General features: G+C 51.9%; 7 protein-coding genes across 7 annotated transcripts; 2 read left to right on the top strand and 5 right to left on the bottom strand.

Annotated features, from left to right (window-relative positions):
- Positions 1-6,810: 6,810 nt before the first annotated feature.
- BO85DRAFT_465162 (DNA helicase ZGRF1-like domain-containing protein) lies at positions 6,811-8,570 on the bottom strand. Its single transcript, XM_025662037.1, has 2 exons — positions 7,477-8,570; positions 6,811-7,411 (listed from the first exon to the last, which is right to left on the bottom strand). The coding sequence occupies exons 1-2, from the start codon at positions 8,463-8,465 to the stop codon at positions 6,952-6,954; spliced, it is 1,449 nt and encodes a 482-aa protein (XP_025521181.1). The 5' UTR covers positions 8,466-8,570; the 3' UTR covers positions 6,811-6,951.
- A 747-nt stretch (positions 8,571-9,317) lies between these two features.
- On the top strand, positions 9,318-11,521 carry BO85DRAFT_20087 (BAR and SH3 domain-containing protein). The gene is made up of 3 exons (XM_025654534.1): positions 9,318-10,012; positions 10,119-10,235; positions 10,292-11,521. The coding sequence occupies exons 1-3, from the start codon at positions 9,773-9,775 to the stop codon at positions 11,297-11,299; spliced, it is 1,365 nt and encodes a 454-aa protein (XP_025521179.1). The 5' UTR covers positions 9,318-9,772; the 3' UTR covers positions 11,300-11,521.
- On the top strand, positions 9,476-9,710 carry BO85DRAFT_444556 (uncharacterized protein). Its single transcript, XM_025659040.1, has one exon. The coding sequence runs from the start codon at positions 9,482-9,484 to the stop codon at positions 9,650-9,652; it is 171 nt and encodes a 56-aa protein (XP_025521180.1). The 5' UTR covers positions 9,476-9,481; the 3' UTR covers positions 9,653-9,710.
- Positions 11,522-11,640: 119 nt separating the features above from the next.
- Positions 11,641-14,474, bottom strand: BO85DRAFT_473832 (uncharacterized protein; the record flags this gene model as incomplete). The annotated part of the gene is made up of 2 exons (XM_025662643.1): positions 11,757-14,474; positions 11,641-11,702 (listed from the first exon to the last, which is right to left on the bottom strand). Exons 1-2 carry the CDS (start codon positions 14,332-14,334, stop codon positions 11,641-11,643), a joined length of 2,640 nt encoding a protein of 879 aa, XP_025521178.1. The 5' UTR covers positions 14,335-14,474.
- Positions 14,475-14,819: 345 nt separating this feature from the next.
- On the bottom strand, positions 14,820-15,747 carry BO85DRAFT_444554 (uncharacterized protein). Its single transcript, XM_025659039.1, has one exon. The coding sequence runs from the start codon at positions 15,407-15,409 to the stop codon at positions 15,131-15,133; it is 279 nt and encodes a 92-aa protein (XP_025521177.1). The 5' UTR covers positions 15,410-15,747; the 3' UTR covers positions 14,820-15,130.
- Positions 15,748-16,686: 939 nt separating this feature from the next.
- Positions 16,687-16,968, bottom strand: BO85DRAFT_483112 (uncharacterized protein; the record flags this gene model as incomplete). Its single annotated transcript, XM_025663136.1, has 2 exons — positions 16,687-16,809; positions 16,891-16,968. The coding sequence occupies 2 exons, from the start codon at positions 16,966-16,968 to the stop codon at positions 16,687-16,689; spliced, it is 201 nt and encodes a 66-aa protein (XP_025521176.1).
- A 4,238-nt stretch (positions 16,969-21,206) lies between these two features.
- BO85DRAFT_20022 (putative inositol 5-phosphatase) lies at positions 21,207-23,078 on the bottom strand. Its single transcript, XM_025654524.1, has one exon. It carries the CDS (start codon positions 22,896-22,898, stop codon positions 21,573-21,575), a length of 1,326 nt encoding a protein of 441 aa, XP_025521175.1. The 5' UTR covers positions 22,899-23,078; the 3' UTR covers positions 21,207-21,572.
- Between the last annotated feature and the right edge of the window lie 6 nt (positions 23,079-23,084).

The following is a 23,084-nucleotide window of genomic DNA, read 5'->3' as shown; positions in this document are numbered from 1 at the left end:
TGTCTACTTCCCCTTCGGACTTAAACCAACTTCTTTCTTTGCCTTACTTTCCTTTCCCTACGTACCCTTCCTTTCGCATTGACCCTTGGTCCTTCCTTTTCTTCTACCACCTCCATTTTCACTCTTAATAATCCTTACTTATATCTTTTTGATCTTATCTATTGTATAGTGTGGACGCTTCATTGCATCTGCCTGTACCCGTAATTTCCTGGATCCTCCTTCCCTCCGTCCTTGGTTCTCATTCTGCGCCCGCTTCTCGGCGACTCCCTTGTTTCGCCCGCACGCCGCTGCCTCGTCCCGAAGGCGCACATCTGGTCGCACACGCACAAGGTTACTCTGCGTTGACTGGACAGGCACGCGTTTGTTGTCCGAAGCTTCTCTTGGAGCAGGTTTTCACCTCCTTGCCCCAAGTCTCTTCGTCACAGACGAGGCCTAACCGCCCACCTTCGGCTCCCGGTATCGTAATCCGCCGATACCAAAGTGTTTTTGTTGTCTTCTTCGGTCGGCAATCGACGCGGCCACCGCAGCGAATCATCGGTCACCAACGCGCATCCCCTATTGTTTGACGGTCGCGAACTCTTCCAGCCCCGAGGTGTTGCGAAGATCGGGTCGCAGGTCGGCTCACCGAATCGCCATTCGCATTGGAGAGGAAAACTAAGAATAAGCAAGCAGGCCGGCAAAGAGATCGTCGCATAACCGGAGGATGACCGAAAATTAAACACGAGAAAACGAGAAACGAAGCGACGACTGTGCGGGCTATTGACGTTGGCTGTACCCTCACCCTACGGGATTAGGCACAGCCTGCTGTTTGATCAGCCGCAAGAGTGGCTGTCTCTTCAGGCCGCATGATCAACGCTACTGCCGATGGTGGACGAGGGACAACTGGCAACATGTCGACAATCGAAGACCCTTTCGTTTCCGCCTCCCAGGAGGGCGCCGTTCCTCGCGATTCGCACCGGTACTCATCCTTTGACACCCAGCTGTACAGTCTAGATGCATCTTCCCCGGCGCAGGCCAAACGAGCCCTCGAGGCGCATCTGGCAGAGACAGAGCGTCGGCTCGAGGAGGCCAGCAAGCTCGGCACTGCTCTCATTGAGCAGCAGAAGGAGCTCGAGGAGAAGTTGAAGGAAGTCGAACAGCAGCAGGAGGCCGGCCAGATTGGGCCCGACCTTCGTCAAAAGCTCGCGGACTTGGAGAAGGAGTACAATGAAATTGGCCGGGAAACTGCGCGGGCTTTCCTTGCCCCGAAACGCATGGCGGGTGGTGAGGATAGTCACTTGGGCACCCCATACGAAAAGGTATGCCGAGGCTATTGTATAAGCCGCTGAGCGTGCGCAGGTTGCTAATCATCCCTTCGCAGTCACCCATCAGTCCCGCCCTGTTCGCCGGTCAAGCAACGAATTCCCCAAGTAAAGTGAGCGTACCGTCTCGCAAACAGCGCAACCAATCTTCGACCCGCGTCCATGACATTGAATTCGCGACCGAAATCTCGACCTCCCTCCTGGCCCAGGTTCGCCAGTTACAGGCGTTGCTTGCTGAGCGCGAAGAGGCTTTGAAGATCCTCAACCTGGAAAAGTCAAGGCTTGAGTTAGAGGCGGAGGGGTACACCCAGCGGATCCGTGCCCTGGACGAGAGCGAAGAGCGCTACAAGGACGAGAATTGGGCGTTGGAGACTAAAACTCACGAACTAATGGCGGCAGTCAAGGAGGCAGCCGATCGAGAGAGTAGACTCAACAGCAACCTAGGTATTCTGGCCTCCGAGAAGGGCTCCGTCGAACGAGAGCTGGAGGACTTGAAGCAAGTCAATGCGAAATTGATCGAGGATCACACGGCAGCTCAAAAGGCCAACGATTCCGAGATCCATCTCCTGCGAAGGAACCTCAATGCTGGAGATGCCGAGAAGCTTGCTCTTCAAAAGAAAGTGGAGGAGCTCAACTCGCAGAACGAAGAACTCGCGCGAGCAGTGGCAATGCGCATTCGTCAACACGAAGCAGAATCCACTCGTGAGGTTTCTCGTGGCCATGAATCGGATGATCAAGACCAGTCCACGCCAGAGAACTCCCCTCCCCCGTCGCCCAACAAGTTCACGCCTCGACACAACCATCTGGAAACCGAGACGCTGCGGAGTTCACTGGGTCATGCCCATCGGATGATCCAGAATCTCAAGAGCACTATTCATCGCGAGAAGACCGAAAAGATTGATCTCAAGCGTATGCTGCAAGAAGCTCGTGATGAGATAGAACAGCGTCGCCGCGAAGCCGCTGCCCCAACGAACCCGTCAAGCAAGCGCCAGAAGACCAAGGCTGAGGCTGCCAGGAAAGCTCCTCGGCCCGACTTGCTGGGTGCTGGACGGAAGAGGGCAGAAATCGAGATCCAGGATTCGGACTGGGAAGACAATGCTACCGAAGCCAGCCCGTCTCACAAGCCTTCCATGAAGTTGCACCAAGGTCGTGTAGGAGGACAATCGTCGGATGAACCTAGTGATGCGTACCAGACTGCCACCGAAGCCGACGACCACTTTGAGACGGCCAACGAACGAGAAACCGCGACCGAAAGCGAAGCTTTCCAGACCGGAATTGAAAGCATGGCTGACGATAGCACTGATACCGATGAGCTCACGGAAACCGAGGAGTTGCAGCGGACACCACGCGGGAGAGTGTCATCCCTGACATTGACGAAAACCCGCGATAGGACTTCCTACCAGAGTACTGCGTCTACCTCGGGCGATGAAGACGAGGATTACGACGAGGGCTTCCCGTCGCCTAGCCAAATGTCCTCGCCTAGATACCGCCTGAGGAAGAAGAGGAGCGTCATGAGGAAGATTCGTCCTTCAGGAGAAGCCCCAATGGCTTCTGGTAGCCGACCGTCAAGTGCGCGAGAGTCCCCCGCGACAAGCTTCACTCAAGGATTGCCATCCTCTGAGGGTCAGAGTCTCTTTATGGAGCTTGCGGAACTAGACGGAGAGGAAGATGAGGGTGCCTTTGGCCCCTCTATGCAATTCGCTACTGGCTCGCAGTCCTCAACCCCACGCATGCTGCCTACCCCTGACTCAAGACGACCTTCCGAGGCTATACTCGACGCGGTTCCCAGGCCTGTTATGGTCGATTCTGGCATGATGACTGATCCTTGGGTCCCCACAAGTGTGACGACAACTAGCCTCCAGGATACGATCGATGAGGAGGCTCGTGGCGTGCCTACAACTCCCACAAAGACAGTTATGTCCGATGCCAGCACCGCGACCGAGGTAGAGGTACCGCCGCAATTGACACACGCAGGAACACAATGGACTCCCATCGAGGCAGAAATGGAGAAGGACCAGGTCGTTGTAGATGCTCAAGATGTCAAACCGGTCGGCCAACAAATGCCTGTTATGGAAACGGATGTCTCTGCGGTTTCTTTCCAGGAGACTGTTCCTGTGGCACCAAGGCTACCAGAATTGAGCACCTCATATGCTGTTGGAGGTACCACGGAGCCCGTCGCCTTCGCTGTTCCCGAATCGCCGGAGGTTACACTGTCAGCCATTTGCTCAGAGTTGACTGCACCGGCTGAGGCAAAACTCCCTGAGCCCGAGCCTGCATACGTGGCAGATATGACCGTCTCGGCGATCGACTTCCAGTGTACACTGCCCGTCGCGCCAGCTCTTCCAGAACCCGCGCCCCCAGTTCTGTTGTCCGGGCAAGGCACCAGTACTGAGATGCCCGAGGTGTCTCTGTCAACTATACTGTCGCAGCACACAGAACCTGTTGAAGCCCTTGTGGAGCCCGTGGAGTCAACCCCAGAAGTCGCGCTTGCAAACGTGGAAGCGAAGTGCCCGGAGATTGCTGTGTCTTCAATCTTTGCTCAGCAGACACAGCCGGCAGCGGCTATCCCAGAACCGAGGGAGATCACCCCTGTAGTCGCCGTCGAGGAGCAAATGGCGCCCAAGGCTGAGCTCGTGTTTTCTTCCATTTCTTCCCAACAGACAGAGCCTATCGATGCCGTTGTACCCGAGCCAACGCTCCCTAACCTTGCCATCTCTTCTACGGCCTCCCAATGCACTGAGCCGATGCCCGCACGGCTGCCTGAATTGCCAGTCCCCATGGTGTCACAAGTGTCACTGTCCACTGTCAGCTCCGTGGAAACCCTGCCCGTCAAATCCACTCCCCCGCCAGCTGCAATTCCCGTGCTTCAATTCCCTGACGAGAACGCCGCTCCAGAGTCGAATGACAAGTCGCTTAATAGCAGCTCGATGATGGAACCGCCTTCGCTTGTGGTTTCAGAAGATACTCTGGACGATAGTACAGTCAACAGTGCCGCCAACATCAAGTTGGATGAGTCGCTCCCCTTGAGTGCCATTTCCGGGAACGCTGTCCCACGTCACGTGCGGAAGCATTCGTCCTCCAGTCGCGCAGATCAGGGTGCCCAGACGATTCTGTCATCGAAGCAAATTGATCAGATTCTGATGGATCGTATTGTGGCTCGGCCATTGTCTCCTCCAGACAGCGACAAGGCCAAGGAGCAGAATTCTTCTCCCTTTGCTACTCCGAAGGCAAGGACTCGCCCGACTCACCAACCCTCCGCAACGTCTCTCCCGTCCCACAAGAGGCCTGGAAGTGCTCTTAGCCAGACTTCTAGCATCCAGAGCCATCCTCCCTTGCCCGTGGATCATAGGGAGGCCATCATGGCAGCGGAGAAGAGATCGTTGGAACAACGCCCCTCTTCTCCAAGCCTGATGGGCCCGCCTCTTGCCCCAGCGTCTGCCTACAGGACGAATGTAGCTCAGCGTCCACGGACTCCCAATGACTCCAACCTTCAACCTGGAACCGCAACTACAATGTCACGGATGAAGGTGAGGCGCGAGAGCCATGTGTCGCGGAGATCGTCTGTGTCATCATTCGCTTCTGAGATTGAAGAACGGTTCAATGGCCATCCGAACCCAGCTCTCGGCCCTCAAGGTTATGCTGCCGGTACAGATCCGCGCATGATCCAGGCAATCACACAGACTATGATCGGAGAGTTCTTGTGGAAGTACACCCGCAAGACCGTGTCCGGGGAAATCTCCAACTCGAGGCATCGCCGCTACTTCTGGCTCCACCCGTACACGCGCACGTTGTACTGGAGCGAACAAGATCCACAGAGTGCTGGCAAGAGCGAACTCCGCACCAAGAGTGTTCTGATTGAAGCTGTCAGAGTTGTTCCAGATGACAATCCTTACCCTCCCGGTCTTCATTGCAAGAGTCTCGAAGTGGTTAGCCCGGGCCGCCGGATCAGGTTCACTGCAACTACTAGTCAGAGACACGAGACTTGGTTCAATGCTCTCTCGTATCTGCTGTTGCGCAACTCGACGGAAAACGGTGAGGAGCAGGAGGGTGATGCTTCACTGGAAGACATTGATGAGTTCAACCCCGGATTCCGCTCACGGTCGCGTCAGACCTCCCGGCTGTCATTCTCGTCTTCTCGGAGTCGTACAAGCCGGAACTGGCCTAAGCAGCGTGCAGGGTCCATCCTGTCAAACCGTCGGGCGGCCACCCCTGGTCGTAGTTCCCCGGCCTTGAGTACGCCGTCTCATTACTCGGACCAGAGACACGGCTCTTCCTCCCGTCTTAGTACAATCTTGAACACCACAATCAAGGGTTCTTTCGGCCGAAAGGGTCCTAACTATGCTACTTCGAGCATGCATGAAGGAAGCCTTCATACACATGACAGCGAGGAAGATCTGCGGCAGATGATGGAAAGACAGGATGATCGGCTCGAGAATGTGCGGGCCTGCTGCGATGGTAAGTTCTTTGCCCCCTGGTCTTGCGATTCCGTTGCCATACCATCGTAACAAAAAGCTAATGAGCTTGAACCAGGCAAGCATGATGTCGGCGCGCTGTCGAGGACCAGCAAATACAGCCCCCGTGTCAACCGAATCCACTCCCATCACTGAAACCGTCATCGAGAGCAATCTACTGAGCCGTGGCCCTGAGGCCTACCTGGCGATTTTCCTCTAGTTTCTTCCCATGGTGTTAAACTTTTGCATGAGCCTCTTTTGCATTATCACTATAGTCATATTTTGGCACCTCATCATGTTCATTTGGTGTTTATGAGCGCAGAATCAGCGTCTGGATCAGCTTAGCCGCGAGTTTGCATACCCCCTGATGGGCACATTCCTCACTGCCGCCAGTTTCTATACTTTAGTTCCTTTTAATCTCTGGGGCTTGACCTCATCTCCCCTCTCCTGTGCCCCCATCATTTTTGTTGTCATTCATTTGCGAGCTGTTTTCGCACGAAACCATCCATCTATCCATATGTTTCCTATGTTGATTACTCAATTGTGAGCTTAACATACTTACTACCTTGTGAACTTGGGCCACTCATTACCCACTTGGCTTGATTGCCGTCTGCCACCAATTTTTCGTTCTTTTTTCCACTACATCTTTCATTTTTTCTATATTAACCAGATACTGTGCATTTACCTGTGCTGGATTGCACTTGTGTACGATCGAAGCTGTATTTCCTCCCCCTTTTTGTGAACTCAAATTGGTTGTGATTTTGATGGCGGGTTGTCCCTTTTGTCGACCAATTGCATCCAATTGGTTCGCCTCGCATGTACCAATGCGATTGGTTGGTCAGATTAGTATCCATGTCGTTTTTCTGGTGTGCTCTTTACATTGGGGAAATTGATTAGGTTAACTACCCTTGTGATAATCGAAGATCGTGTGTGAGATTGAGGAATTCTGCTAGCCCGTCGTAGAGAGCCAGACAAACAAAACACATACTAAACGATAAAGGAATCTAACCTTAGTAGCTTACCAGCAAGCAAGCACCCACCCTTCGGAAGTAACAGATATTATCATCAAGCGTGAATTCTCATTATTTCACTTTTCGCATAAATGCTATTCTCGAACTGACTATCTAAGGGTATCATATATAAACTAATGCCGTAAACATACATATCTATCATCAGTATAAGAACTGAAAGAGTCATGACTAACAAGTCCTGGTCGTCGGCTTCGCCCGTCCAGCCGGCCAATAGTCGAACAGGTACTGAGCTTCCCAAGTCCATGGGCCACCACCATCGGACTCTGGTTCTTCTTCGTTGGTATTTTCATTGTCAGTTGTATCTAGAGGGCTGTTACCGCTCTCTGATGCTCGACGGCGATGATTGTGATGTTGTTGTGGGGGAGGACGACGGGCATTGTTGGTGGTGGTATTGGTGGTCAAGTTGAAGCGAGTAAAGGCTGTAGGGTCAGAGTGTGCTTTTTGGAGGGAGGAGGTGGAGGTTCTGCGCTCTGTTCCGGCTTTTAGGGGTAGGGGTGGTTTTGGTGTAGTTGTTGTCGGTATGGTGGTGGTGGTAGTGTGTTGCGGGCGTGGAGGGGGCGAAGGTGGTGGGTTATTATCATTATCGTCGTCATCTGACAATACTATGGGGTCGTTGTCATGGTCGTTTCTAGTATGAGGTGATGGTCAGTTTGGTTTGTTCGGCATTCTGGGGGGTTCGGTACATATACTGACTCTGATTGTGGTTGTGGTTGTTGTTGCTGCTGTTGAGCTAGGATGGTATGGTACATGAGTTTCTTGCGGGAGGGTTTCGTTTTGCTAGGGAGGCGGAGAATGTTGGCTGGGGGGTCATTGTTTCTTGGTGGTTCTGGTTCTGGTTCTGGTTGGGGTTGTTCTCGTGGTCTGGGAGGATTGGGAGCGGTTTGCTTTCGCTGGGGTATATTGTTGGACCGGTCCGGGGATTTCATATAAGAGATGGGAGAGGCTGTGGTGTGTTTCTTTGGGTCAGTTGTTCTAGAGTGTGCGACTGATGTTGTCTCTGTCTGTCTTTTTGATGTCTGCGGTTCTGGTCCTGTCAAATCGGCGTTTGCTGGTTCACGCCGACGGGTGACCTTCTCGGACGCGGTCTCTGTCTTTTTGCGTTTCGCAGGGTAATCCACTCGCTCGTTCTCGTTCCCATTCACCGGCAATGTATGGTTTGATGTAGGACCCGTCTGAGGCGAACCTGCGCGCTGTGTTGGAGTCGGAGTCTTCTTGATACCGAGAAGATCATTCAGGGAGCGGGTGGGTTTCTGCTGGGAGGGCAAAGAAGGTCGTGCGGGAGTAGAGGAGTTATAGACGACTGTTGTAGGGGTTGGTGTCCCTCCGGGTCGTTGAGACGGTGAGCCTTGCCCTTTTCTTTTGTTACTATGTAACCCCGACAGGTCTGTCTCCGTCCTCTCCACCGGTTCGCAAACTTCAATCAGGGCGCCGTTGTCCAGCTCCAGTTCGTCACCTTCTTGGATGCCCTCATCCTGTCGGCAGTGGTGGTCGCCCACGAAGTTACCGGCGACATCGTATACCATGATGCGTTTGTTGAAGGTGTGATATCGGAGGAAGCCATCTTGCCAGCGCTTGGCTTTGCGTCGCATGTCATAGGTGTAGAGACAGCGGAAGCGGATCACCGGTGCGGTGTTTTGGGTCGCGGGGACGTTCATACTGGGGGTACTTCGTGGGGTGGCCATTTGGTGTGGATGGTGAATGATTGAGACAGAAACAGGGCCCTTGATCGGTGGCCCTGTGTCTGATCACATCTAATGAGAGAAAGAGAGAGAGAGAGAAAGAGGGAGGGATTGGTTGTTGCGGGGAAGAAAGTCGAGAAGATTGGCGGAACTGAGCCGCGGAGACGGGATGTCTGCCTCAGGCAGGGAGCCATGGATTACTTTTTAGTCAAACTGCATTACTGATTGTTTGACGTGCATATCAGCAATGCACGCCATTCCCTGTCCATCAATTATTCTATTTGGCTGCAACAGACTCTGCCTTGGCGGTACCACTTGGCTACTGGAGATGAGATGTGTCCTTAATTACGAGGACCGCGCGGCACAAGCTATAGAGAGTATGTTAAGGAGGTTGTCTTAACACTTCATACAGGAACAGATAGCATTCCCACATACAACGTAGCAATATCTGGCATATCCTTTAGCGTCAGGGTAGTGCATCGACTAGTTGGAACTGGTCCGTTCCCTGGAAATCACCAGAGAAATCCATTCATTTGAACCTGATCGACAAGGGACTTTCCCACCGCAGAAAGAAAGACATTATTCGCGACCAAAATAGCGTTGCGTCAGCCCATCCAGCCAGAAGGCTGAAACACGCTTGAGACCCTCTTTTTTCTTTCCCTTTTGCTGGGGAAAGCAGCAGCAGCAGCAAAAGTAGTAGCAACGGCCCCTCTGAGGGGGGCTGCGTCATGCGCGGCTGGGCTTAGTTCTCACGCGCAAATGAGTCCTTTCCCAGCAATGCCACGATTCCTCATTCTCTCTCTTCTTCTTCTCCCCTCCCTGTTTCTAAACTTCTCCTGATTCCGCGGCCATCTTCAATCCCTTTCCTTGTCCCTGAATCTCCTTCTTCGCCAATGACCGTCTCTCCTTCCTAATCACAAATTCCCCGCCTGTCTGTCCCAATCTCCGCATTTCTCCCTTTCTCCTCCTCCTCCCCTCTCCCCTCCGCTGAGGGGCCCAATTGGCACATCATGCAGTCGATGCAGAGGCAATTTGGCCGACTGATGAAACGGTCAGCCGATGACAGCCAGGTGGCAATTCTCCTCAAGGATTTTGAAGAAGCAGACAAGATCTTAGGACGAGTAAGTAGTAGATTATATTTTCTTTTCCCAGCACCATGCTTTAGCGTGCACTTCCCCTGCGGGGTGTGATTTGTTGATATCCTTCCGTCTCTTGGAACTGACAGCAATTCTTCCGCATTCCGACAGATCATCGATTCCACCAGCGCATGGCGCGATGCTTGGTCGTCTCTCTTGACGCACCAAAATCGAATGCTGAGCGAGTTTGAAGGCCTCTATGCTCCCATCCTCGGCTCCTCCGATTCTTCTGCGCCACAGCCTGCCTCCACCCTGGCTCGGACCAACAAGCTCCGCGAGCACTATGAAGACCTCCGGAAAGATCTACTAGGGGACCTGGCTGCCATCGATGATCGCATGATCCGACCAGCGTCGCAAGCTAGGGAGTTCATAAGTCCAGTCAAGAAGACCATCAAAAAGCGAGATGATCGGAAGGTGCGCATCATCTTGCATAGGGGACCCATTGGAACCCCGTTCCTGGCCTCCCGCTCAGGAACCCGCCCATCAATGCAACCGTCCCATGCTAATATTATTCTCATAGTTGGATTTCGAGCGCTACCAAGGGCGCGTAGACAGCTATGCCAAAAAGACGAAGCGATCAGACCGGGACAATGCAGCCCTGGCCAAGGCAGAAAGTGACCTTGCCAAAGCGACCGAGGTACGTGCCACCTGCCATCAATCCATCTATCTATATTTGGTCTCTAACGGTCGCAGGACTACCACGCAGCGGACGACCACCTGCGAGAATGCCTACCACCTTTGATCGCCGCTGCATTCTCACTACTCCCTCGTCTGCTCGCCACGCAGATTGAGATCCAAAACACCATGCTCGCCAACTACTATACCGTGGTCCACAACTACTGCCAGGAGACGCAATTCCCCTCCCCGGCTCCCCCCATGGAGCAAGTCATCCAAGAATGGGAACGCGACCACCTCCCCGTCCAACAAGAAGTCGAAGCATTCGGCTGCATCGTCAACGGCAAAACCGTGAAAATGTCCCAAGTCCCCGAGGAATCGCGAACCTCCCGCATCACCAGCCGTCTCCCAGCCATCAACGGGTCCTCATTCTCCCGTCGTCCCTCGAACTCCAACGCAAACAGCGAGACTCCTCCACCCAAGCCCCCACGGCCCACTTCACCTTCTGCTACAGCCGCAGCTACAGCGACAGCGACAGCAATCAACAACAAAAAGCTCCCCCCACCCCCCAAACCATCCTACGACACCAAACCATCCCCCGTCTTCGAAACCAAACCCCGATTAGCCTCCTCAGCATCCAACAACAACCTCACCATCCCCTCCACCTACCACCTCTCCCCACAACCATCCTCCTCCCCAGGCACCGAATCCTACTACTCCGCAACCGAGCACGCCCGCACCCCATCCCCGGGCCCTTCATCCTCCGTCGCCGCCCGCGCCGACTACTTCAGCCGCATCCAGCCCTCATCCACCCCATCCAGCGCCATCCGAGCAACCTCCCCCGGCGTTAGTGCCTTAGTCGCCGGGAAAAAGAAGCCCCCGCCGCCGCCCCCACCCCGGGCTAACTCGAACAATGCCATGTACGTGACGGCCCTGTATGACTTTGGAGGTCAAAGTGCTGGAGACTTGGCCTTCCGGGAGGGAGATCGCATCCGTGTCTTGAAGAAGACGGAGAGTACGGATGATTGGTGGGAGGGGGAGTTGCGCGGGGTGAAGGGGAGTTTTCCGGCGAACTATGTGGAGTGATTGTTTTGTGGTGGCTGAAGTAAGTACATAGCTGGGAGGATGGGTTGTGTGGTGGGTAGGGGTTAGGGGAAGAATGACAGAGTCAAATGTATTCCATATATTTATTCATATTTAGTAGTTAATATCTCGATATCGATTCCCCTTGTTGGGGGGGTATAGTGGTTAGGGTGTGAATCATAAGATGTATACATGTATACAGTGTACATGGATTGTCTTCTCCGATTAAGAGGGCAAGTACACATATGGAAGCAAGTCAACCTGACAATGACTTGGTATAAGTTCTATCATAAACACTATTACTAGACTGAGTTGTCTCATCATCTGCCACAATCGATGTTTGTTCAATCTTCAAAGCGTAAGTCATGACCAAAAGGATAACCGAAGAGATACAGATAACCCATTCCTAATAGGACGTTCGCTAGTGTAGACTTCCTGCTCAATGGTTAAATAAACGCACCCTCGGATGGTGCTGCGTCGGATATTTCGGTGCCCATTCGTCGTCGGCGACTTTCCAGAAACATATCCACCATGCGTTTACTCGAAATGGGCGAGTACGTGTTCTGCAATTGACTGTCCTGGCTAGTAACCTCGTGATACCCCCTCTCCACACGGACATTCTCGTCAGTCAATCTTCTATTCTCGTAAGGTGCACGTGAAGACCTGAATTGGGAGGCCTTCGAATCCAATCTGGAAGGCTGTCTCCCATATCCTCTACCCCCTGTTCTCCACCGGGCTTTGTCCGTTGCATCTCTTCTTGGAGTCGGGGACTCTGGGGCTCGATATCGATAATTCAATAGCGCAGGTACTGGTGACAAGGCCATACCATCAGGCCGTGTCTCGACCTGATTTATAAACAAGCTATGCCCGCTGGAGCTGCTTGATACCTTGGGGGTCAAGTCCGCCGGCGGCGGAGGTGGAACCAGAGTATCTGGTTGCTCCTTCGGGGCAATGATTGTGGTGCGTATACTCGATGACCGACTAAACGGACGCGAGAAGTTATTTCTGGCTGTCACTTTGCAGGTTGTCCACAGGTCTTCGTCTGGCGATCCACTCCAAAACCCTCGTCTGTCTCGAGATGGAGTTCGGTAAGCGAAGTCAGCTCTTTCATCTTGAATTTGGGCATCTTCTCGATAGTGACGCCTGGTAGGTGTGAGGCATCCAATTCGCTCCATTTGCGTGTGCATCCATTGCTGCCAATCACCACTCGGTCGTTGCATCGCATCGGGACCCTGGCCAGAAATACGCTTTGGCGAGCTATAGATCGCCCGCTGACTTGCGTATATGGTAGCCATACCCGGTTCATTCGCCAATTCAGGGTCACACTCACCCTGTTTCGGGTTCGTTGTGCTGGGAGAGTTTCCACCTGTTGAACGAGAATAAATACTTGGGGAATCCTCGCTTTCCTCTGGGCTCGGAGACCTTCTCATAGTCACGTTTCCAGTCTCGTCTCTAGAAGCCTCCTTGGTAGTGTATTTGGCCGACGCCAAATTGGAAGAATCATTGTGATTGTCCTGCAGGTGCTTTTGGCCGTGGGTGCGTTGAGCCTGACATGGGACTGGCTCGCAGGGCGTGACTGTGCCCGCATCAGCTGTCGTATAGGACCCGGGGCTCTGAAGTGACTCATCGCTGGCAATCAAACGAATTGTCTTCTTACTACGGCGAGTGTACATTGAGGACACAGGTGTCGGAATTGCGCGATGTTCCTTGACGTGGCCAAGGACGATTTCCTCGCTTGCATTCTCCGTCTTGTTTCCATCGATGCGTCTCATCAGCGCAGAATACAAGCGCTGGCTGTCTATCGTACAGTTAGGCTTTGGAGTGCGACGAGTGGCCAGTGAAGCATCTTCTGATGAGTCCTGCTTGAGGACGGAGCTGTCTTGTTCGTCTATAACAGACAAAGAGCTGTGGTCGTCTGCTCTATGTGTTACTACCGTGTTGGCTATCGTCGAGTCCGCCCAGCTTGTTACGCGAGAGCGACTTGTGGCAAGGCTCTCAGAGCTTCCAGACTTCTTGACTCCTGTATAAATCACAGTTCCCTCGGTACCTGGTGAGTGGATAAGGACGCTTTCCTCAATGCTAGACTTCAAGAGAGCAGAGTGCTTTTCGGATATTGACGAGTGCGACCCCTGTGTCTGTTGTTGGTCATTTGAGGGAGATTTCCCCAGAGACACACGGGCCGAGGAAGGCCTGGAGAGCCCAAGCACCTTCTTGAGTCCTTTCTTAAGTGACGATGACAGTGATCTAGCCTTGCCGTAGGGTATAACGTTAGTGGACCGCTGCGTTGCCGGCGACACGCTTGCTAGCTCCGCGTCTGACACCCTTGAACGGAGTGTTTTCTTGAAGGGTTTGTGCTCTCGCCTTGACTTGGGAACTATTAGTGAAGATTTCCGGGGTTCAGTCTGATAGTGTTCCGGCCGCTGGTATTGATTGCGTGCCAGTTCAATCGCCGCCTCCTGACCCTTAGCGTATCGGAGAGCATCATAATCTCGGGCATCCCCTCGGAAGAACGACATGGAGCGCCTCAGCGTGCCAGGAGCGCGTAAATTATCTCGAGGCTCTCTCTTTGCCGGAAAATTGTTGCTCGGATATCCAGGTGAGGCCAGTCCACGAGATACATGGGAAGAGCGTTGCCAATTCGTGAACATCGATCGGGTCTTGCGGAGTCGCCGATATGAAGAAGGCAAAGTAGCGATCCCGGCATCGAGTCCTCCAAACTCCCTGGTAGACGGTAGACCAGCTGGTGGAGATCGATCGCTCGCCTTATCGAGCACAGACCGACGAAGATCTTCATTCTCAGCGGAAGCTTTTGTAGAATTGAATGCAGCACCTGCAGGTCGATGTTGCCTCTGAGGCACAGCCATTTGACTTGGACCACCGAGAACATCATACGAGCACTTAGAGCGCAGCATCGCTCGAGTCGCAGCTGTGGTAGCCTGGAACCTAGCGAGTTCTGGATCGAAGGGCTCAGTGGATTGGGAACTGTGTTGGCTTCTTCTCATGGACCGAGACGATTGGGACCTTCGCAGGGGTTCCATGGTGTGTATAGACGACCAATGAAGAATGTACACAGTGAGGAAGTATGAGTGATGGATGATAGAGATTTAAAGGTAATGCTCTCATCTGGAGCAGTTATCAGAGAAGATGGGTATCCATGTTGGCAGTGCACAGGGAAGGCACGAGTTCCTGCCGAATATGGATATGATGGTTGCACTTGCACCGTCCCTACTTATATCTTCTTTTCTGTCTGTACATATAGTAACAAAAAAGAGAGGGTTGATTCCTTAGTGGGTGTAAGTAGGTAGTGTGCCTGGAGATACTAGGAGATACTAGTATTCATCATCCAGTGCATATTACTTCAGTAGTAAGTAGTACAAGGCAGAATACTACTAATTAATTGACATTGGTGGGACCCGATCGATCCAACCATGCAGAGAAGTGATACTACTTAGTAAATCGAAATCGATACCTTATGTGGTTTTTATTCGAGAGAAGCAGATAGGTTCATGAATTATTAGGTGAGCAACCCTCACTATGTTCCTTACTTAGCATAAGTGCAGTGAAAATATATATACCTAAGTAGGAGCACACACCAGAATACAATAGCCTAGTGACACATTCACATATTTACATCAACCCAGGCAGTAAGATATCACTAACTAGTACATATACAATCTAATACACTAGGAAAGTAGCACCACCACCACTACAGTTATCAAAACAACAAATCCCGGCACGGATACCTATCATAGCCGAGACGCCAATAATCAGTTCCCGCGCAATGATGATGATGATGATGATGATGATGATGATGACGATGACGACGCCACACCCTCAGTCAAACCCACTCCACCCATCCCGATAAACCCAGTTGGCAAGAGAGGGGGGGAACGCGTTATGCTTCATCTCGGGAAGACTGGGGCCGGCATACGTCAGATAGTCAATCACCACTGTGACCGTGCACACATACACCCATACACACGGGTCGCAGGGTCGATAGATGTGATGAGCGACACCATGATGGCAAGTAACAAGGCAACTAATCACTGACAAGCTACTTAACATGTATCTAAATAGTGGTAAAATGAAAGTATGACAGCCCGGCATGTACATGTAAGCCGCGAAGCGATGAACATCCGGGATCCGCGCTCTGCAGGGGTCTGGGCCCCCAAGTTCTCGTTCTGCGTCTTCTTCTTCTTCTTCTCCTCCCCGGATGTCACACCGAAGAAGATTGGGGAGAAGGGAGGGACCGAAAAAGAAAAAAAAGAAAAAGCAAGAACCAAGGATCGACAACGGTCTGCAGGCATTAGATACATTTCCGGAGTCCGGAGTTGCGAAGGAGGAGTAAAGTCGACGGACGGTTCGGGACTGTCAGCCGATCATCTTACCCTATCATTTAGGTGTAGTTCTTTCATTGCCCGTTGCTTTTTTTTTTTTTTTTTTTTCTTCTTCTGCCTTCCTTCCTTCCAAGTAGAAAAAAAAAAATTATAACTGAATAAGATGAAAAGAAAAAGAAAGTAGATACCTAGGGCAAATGCATTATTCGATTTTTGGTTTTGAGAAAGAGGATAATAAATCGTACAATTAGCCGAATGGGTATGGAAATCGACCAACGATATTACAGAGCACACATGACATGACAAAGAAAATGGTACACGGAGGTGTGGGAACCAGACAAAGACGGTATAGAAAGCGAGGAAGGGGGAGAGAAAGGAAGAGGGAAAAGAAGAATAGAAGAATGACCGGGCGAGAGAAAGAGAAAGAGAGAGAGAGAGAGAGAGATCCAGCCTGCACCCCCTGCGTCCACTGTTGATTGATTCTCAGCGGTGTGTGCGCGTTCCTGCTGTCGGCAGTCCTGGATTGTCAAGCCCAAGCAGCTCTCTTTCTCTCCCTCTCTATTTCTCTCGCCATGGCCCCTTCCGGGCCCAGATCATAACCATCCGACTATTCACCCAGTAGCCCATTAATAAAATATAGATAAACCAAAATGCCGTTCCTGTGATTAAATAAGAAGCAAACCCACATGTACACCAGCCTACTCGACCGCCCTCCACCCTTCCCGTGCTCTGCAGTTTTGCCTGGCGAAAGAGACGGGCAAGGATGGCGGACGAGAGTGGAACAGTGCCAGACCGCCAGGATAAATAAAATCGATAAAGCCGCCCTTCCATGGTATAATAGATGATCGATCAAACTCCCAGCAATGCATCAAGTCAGAGAGCATCAAGCCGCATACGGTAAGCGAGAAGCGAAGCGAAGAGTTGGCGAGATAGGCTCAAAAAATTCCCTGGGTTTGGTCCCAGCCGGCAGGACCCCTGGAAATATGTACAGTGATCCTTTGGGATCTCTGCACCCGTCCTATTTTAAAGCGCCATGGGATCGTAGCCGTGTCGTCATAGGGAGCGCTCGATCTCCTTGAATGGTGAGTCGTTGAGGATCTCCGATGGAAGGGCTCTCCGGTAGTCTCGGGGCTGGGCAAAGGGAGATGCTGAAAGAGGCCGACGCAGCTTCAATTGCTGTAAATCGCTATGTTAGTGTTGGGGTTCACGTAGAATGCAAGTGAAATGCGGAGGTCCGGTTTAGGGCTGACGACTTACCACACAGTCAGAGCATTTGCCTCCCTGGATGTTGACGCGACCGCGGCAACCGCGAGGATAATTGGCACAAGAGAACATGGCGATTTTTTTTTGTGGGAAAAAGCTGAGGAATGCGTAGATGTTTTTTTTTGGTAGTCGTGGTTCGAGTGAAGAAGATAAATCCCGTCAAGGGAGCTTTTCTAGGGCTGAAACTTGCTGTCTCGGAGCGGAGCAGGAAGGGGAAAAAGTACAATAAAAAGTGTCAAAAGCACCGGAGACAATGAATAGTAATGAAGGAGAGACAGAGGGGAGGGTTAAAAAAAAATTCAAAATAGCCCCAATCGCAAGCCACGGGGCAATTACGTCAAGATCGCAAGGCCGTTGTCTTGCAGCGGCACCAGCAAGGGGAGCGAAAAAAAGGAAGCGTATTTAGGCGCACCGGCCGGGGTCCGTTGAGGTTCTAGCGCTGAGGTTAGGCTGCGCCACTAAAGTGGGTGGTGGATGGGGCGAAGAGAGACACAAAAGTGCAAGAGCGTGTAGCAGTTGACTAGCAAAAAGGAATGAGTGACAAAAGGAGTGCAGGGCAGATAAATCGATCGATCAACGGTCAATTATCACACGGAGGGAAAATGGGATGGAACGTCGAGGAGACCTAAGAGGAAAAGGAGGTAAATTTGAGGGATCTCAGATTTATATCAGTAATGGAGATCTATGCGAAACGGCTTCCAGGAAGATCGGGGTAAAGGGTCGTCGAAGAACGGGCGAGTATTAGTGATAATAAATTCGGAAAGAGAAAAAAAAATGTCAAATAATATAAAGCAAGCTATGCAAATGGTCGTAATAGGCAAAAACAAATATTAATTTTGGGGTACCATGGCATCCAACGGGCCACGGGACGGGGCAAGATGGAGCCCGTGTGTATATTGTTCTGATGCAGCCCTCGAATTGGAACCAGACTTGTCTAGATACCCGACTGTGTATGGTCAATGATTACTACTACCTTGTGGTGCTGGTTACAATGGTGGCGATGATGGATACTAGTAAACAAATCATAAACGCCGGGACTCACCATCATCTATCTCAGCATTCGTAATTGAGTGTACCACAAAGGCCTGCCTTCGCTTGCTATCCTGGGCATCACCGACTGCTGGCCTTGGCATGAATTATTTTGCTCCCTGTGATGTTGATGGACTCCCAACGGGCCATTGGTTCTTCGAATGCCCAACAGTGGACTCTTGTGTTTCCCGCCTGGCTGTTCGAAGGTGATCCGGAATGGGGAAAAGGGAGGGGGCAAAAGAGCGAAGGGGAAAGGGAAAAAAAAAATTTTTTTCCTATTTTTTTTTTTTCTTCTTGTTCCCGAACCTACCATACAGTCTGCCCCCATGTAACAACCTGATCGCCCATATGACTCGCAGTTTTGGCCCCTGGGTGAGTGGAGGATGGATGACTTGATTGCAGGGCGGCGTGGGCCCTGTCAAAAAAGTGATTTTCACGACTCAACCATGCATCGCAATGCAGCTGGTGTTGTCGACCTGGTCGCTTAAGATAGAGAAGCAGATAATAATTGGGGGACCCACTGGTACCAACAGCCGGCATCGTAGCAGCCCATGGAGTTTCGAATAGATGAGGGTAATAGAGCCGTAGCAGCAGAGTCTGGATCTTGGGCCCGAACCGTCGCACCAAGAAAGTTTCCACAGTTTCTGGAACGTCGACTGAGCTTCTTCTCCTTTTCTCTCACAGTTTCCCTTCTCTCCCCCTTTGCCCCTTTCGGAGTTGGCCCCCTCTTCTCTCAGTCTCACCCCTTTTGCCCTCTTTAGTGCGCAGTCAGCTGTCGGAAGACACGGGTGAAGTGACCAATGGAAGGGCGGTTTTACTGTCTGGTCTTTGTTCTCACCCTGGCATTGCCTTGATCCATGGCATTCATTGTTACTTCAATCGGGTAAGTCAGAAGACAACCTGAGTAGAGTCTGGATGACACCGAACGGTCCTCCGCGTCTTCCCTGGTCGCATCCTTGTCTTCCGTTGTGTTACCTCTGTTGATCACCCTTCAATTGCCTTGTTTTTTTTGGTGATCATTATTGCTTTTCCAATACATTCTGCCTGTTCGCCTCTCTTAATTGGGCCCTTTTAATTTTCCTTTTCTTTTCTTTTCTTTTTTTTCTTTAGTTTAAAAGGTAGTAGTCTCGGTAAGAGTCAAGTGGGAGTCACTAGGTTCCGCACCGCTGGGTTGGCAAAAGTGGGGGTAGGCCTGATTGATGCCTGCCGCAAAGCCGTGGGCGGTAAATCCGTAAAGCCTAGCTTTCCCACAGCCTAGCTGAGCCTGAGAGAGGAGGGGCAGGGTATGATTGTGTCTCAGAAGCAGCCAGCCAGTTCAGTTCAGTCCAGTGCGAAAGGAATACGATCCGCAATTCAGCCTTGTTCATGGCCATCGGGGTCAGGATCCGTCCAGCATGTGCTGCTTAATCCAATAGTGGACAGGTTGAAGCCGACAGACCCAAGGGAAATCCTGTCAGGTGAGCCTGGGTTCTTCCAGGCTTCCGCAATTGGTCCGCCTGCACAGAAATGCCGTGCCCAGCCATCGGTTTCAGCGAACCTGACAGTAGTAGGTAATCACAACGAGCGCCAGAGAGTTCTGTTCCAGGGCCGATCCAACAGACATCCCGGGCCGGAGGGTTCCAGACCTGGACCGTCATTGTGCGGTACGGCCGAAGGCTGGTGTATGGCTGAGCACAGCATCCATCGATCAATATGTGGAAAGTAAGAGGAGGGGGGAATAGTAAGTAGGTAGTATGAGGAGGGGAAATGGAAGCATCGGGAAACTTGATCTAAGGTGGTCACTTGACCTCCAGAGGATCATGTGCCTGTAGGCTACACGGATGGTCGCATTGGTTATCTCTACTTTTACTACACAGTGATATTTAGTAGGTACTAGAAAGTTGCTCTAGATTCCATTCTATAGTTCCAAGTTGGGCGTTAGGGACTACTCGTTGATGCTCTACCACTGCCTCATTTTTGTGCACTCGGTAGGACTAGCCGGGTCTTCACGGACTGCCCTCAACTCCGTTGACCGCAATAATATACTACTGACTACTAATCAATAATTCCATGACCCGGTGTGCAACTTGCATGTGTTCTTCCTGCCACCATCCGGCAAGTAAGACCAATCCAATCTCTCACACAATCACAAGATAGTTGGAAGGGCCGAAGCAGAGTCTTGGCGAAGCCTGTGATAATTTGCTTGGTTTCCATATTATCGATTTGAATCAATTACTTAATTATCAGTTATACCAGACCCAAAACCACAAGGACACGCACCGTATGATATCTCAGTGTAGACATCTCCAGCAGCAAATTACCGTCCATTAATCCCCATTAATGAGCAGCAAATTACCACCCTTTCCATAGATTAAACCTTGCAGCGTAGATTAATATCAAGCGTATATTAAAGAACCAGCATCGTCACCATCTTTCATCATCATCAGACTGACGACCACTACCAAGCCGCTGTAACCGAATCCGGTCGGACAATGGTGTGCGTCGGTTACTAAATGGTTTCACCAGTGAGCAAAAAGAGCGGATCCTCTCTTCCTCCAGCAACTCAGAAATGCGTCCATCTCTTACCACCATTAACTACTGGGCACAAGTAGTTCCGCTGCACGATGAAAACCCTTCCTTTAGCGTCGTTTTGGTGGTCTCACTTGCTTCGCTTCCATGGAGCGGGCAGCCCGTCCGTCCCTCTCATTAGCTATTTTGGCTTTCTGCCCTTGTTTCTTAATTACCTCGGGACTGGCCCGCTCTGCAACAAAACCCGCCCTTCTAATTAAATATTATGTATTAAATATTTTATCTATCTATTCAGCAATCAATCTATCCTATATAACCGAAGCACGTCTTCAGCTTGGCCTTGAAGATCGACCAACCGTGCAATTGCTCCCACTTTGCTTGGACGGCAAGCGGCAAGCCATCGACTAATTAGTAGACGAGTCTGGATGCCCATCTGGAAGGAATCCATACCCACTGACTGGGTCGCAAGGCTAGATACGACCAAGCCCGTCAGACGGTCAGTGTCCCGATCTAACCGGGGCCAAACTTTCTTCTGTAACGGCTCCATCGTCTCCGGGCACTACTAGGTTGTGTCGCCGGCAGGAATTTGGGAATCCTAGAACGGAAGCCCAGAGCAGCGGAAGCACACAGTGTGGCTTGTACACCTTGCAACTAATCACCAACCCCCGCCCAGGAATCCTTTACTCCTTGGGAAGAAATTTGGTGTCTAGATTGTCGATCTGCTTTGAGCCTCTTCATCCGTGCCGGTCCTTCCTCTTTCCGTCTTCATTGGGCATTGTTCCCGACCGTTCTAGATCCGGCTCCCAGTCAGCTGACCCGGTGCAGAGGCAAATCCAATGTTATAGCTTGCTGGGTCCCACTGCAGGTATGGATCCAATACGATGTCGCCTTGAATGCGGTGCCGCCGTCTCAGATGGACGAGGATGTGAGTTATGCTGCGCCGAACGACCTTGGAGACGATTATTCCCCGGTCGTCAAAATGTTACCATCGTTTGATGGTGAAACCCGAAATAGCCCATGAAGATCCAGGAAAATCACCCGTTCGTATTGACGTTGCATCTGCTACGGGAGATCGGGATGATCCACATGGGCCACAGTTTCAGGAAAACTCCGCAGAGCTGCAGGTCTGCAACGCATCTTCAAACGTTAAAGAACGATTGGAGCACGAGCCACGCCCCCAGAAGTCCTACCGCCGATGCAAGTAACAGGCCGTTTCCCTCCCAGGTCAAGGCCAGGTACGCCAAAAAGCCCACCGCAAGTTCCTTCCGTCGCGCGGCATCTCGTTTAGTCTCCCATTCTGGATCGATCGGGAAAGGGACACCCATTTGCATCGTATCTTCTGGAAGCACGGACTGCGCCGGGATAGATACGGCCAAGGCGACGGCGCGATGATCGGAGGTTGGGAATAACGGCAGAGCATCATACTTTAGAGGTTTGACCTGACCTCGCTTGCTCATGCCCGGTGGAGAATCCAGATACAACACACGGTCGCACCAACTGGGCCAGCGGGTCCTCGTCCACTTCCAATCTGGGCGTGCATTACCTGCCGTTGGATCACTTGCTGCCTGGCGTGCTGCCAACGTATACTTGTATGTTGGGGGGAATGTGATCGGGGCTTCGGAGAGTCCGTGGAAACACCGAGACTGTTCCATCTCGCGGGACAGCTGATCTTGTTTCAAGAGATGTGAGTAGTGCTGAGGGTCAGAAGGGTCTACATCCGCTCGCGGGAATCGGCTATGGTCGTCTGGTCGTGGCGACACGTTGGAGGTACGGTAATTAAGATCACCCGCTAGGAAGAGGTAGCTTGTAGGCGTGTAGATGCCCCGATGGCCTTCCTGGGATTGCCGCAGCAGGGGCGCATTTTCCTCCGCGTTGGCTGTGTCGGGGACTTCCCCACCTGCGGCAGGTGAGTAGCTGAAGACCAATCTCTCGACCAAGCTGCGCCAGTCTGCGTTCCTACGCTCGACAGCATACTCCATGGGGGCGAGGTGCGCAGCAGCGAAAGTGAGGTCCAAAGGATTCCCGGCTCCTGCTGCGCCTCTGTAGGCAATGCGCGCCCCCACGGCACCCTTGTTGCCCATGTCTTGGAAGCCAAATCCTACACGGGCGGTATCAATGGACGAGACTTGGTCAGCGACATCCGACCGAGCGAAGACCATCAGACCAGTCATCCCGGAATTGTCGGTAACCAGATTGACGTAATGGACATCCCAGTATTGGGCAACTGCGCGATCCACCACCTGTGTCAGAGCCGAGAAGTATGGCGTTAGAAACGAGCCTCCGAGAAAGGCATAGGCGATAGGAGCTATTTCCTGCAGGGAGAGCACGATGAGTTCCGGGGCTGCGGGCGAGCTGGAACCATCGGTGCGGGGTAAGGCATCGAAGAAATGGCGGGAGAAGCGGTCGACATCGACAGGGTTTCGAGCGCAATTGAACGTGAGGATGTAGAGTAAGAGCGAATCCATTGTGTGGATGGGTTTCGGTGGAGTTAATACTGTTTCATGAGATGCCCAAGAGTCAACAGCAAAGACCGAGCGTATATTGCGAAATGAGAGAAAGCGAAGGTTGAGATTGAGAGAGATCTTGGAGAGCTGGCACGGTGGACATGTGACGATCAGTGGATCCGTTGCCGGGGAATGAGATCATTGCTG

Source organism: Aspergillus piperis, assembly GCF_003184755.1.
Source record: "Aspergillus piperis CBS 112811 unplaced genomic scaffold BO85scaffold_1, whole genome shotgun sequence".
Lineage (NCBI taxonomy): Eukaryota > Fungi > Ascomycota > Eurotiomycetes > Eurotiales > Aspergillaceae > Aspergillus > Aspergillus piperis.
The sequence above is the reverse complement of the archived record's forward strand: the minus strand, read 5'-3'. Positions and strand labels throughout refer to the sequence as shown.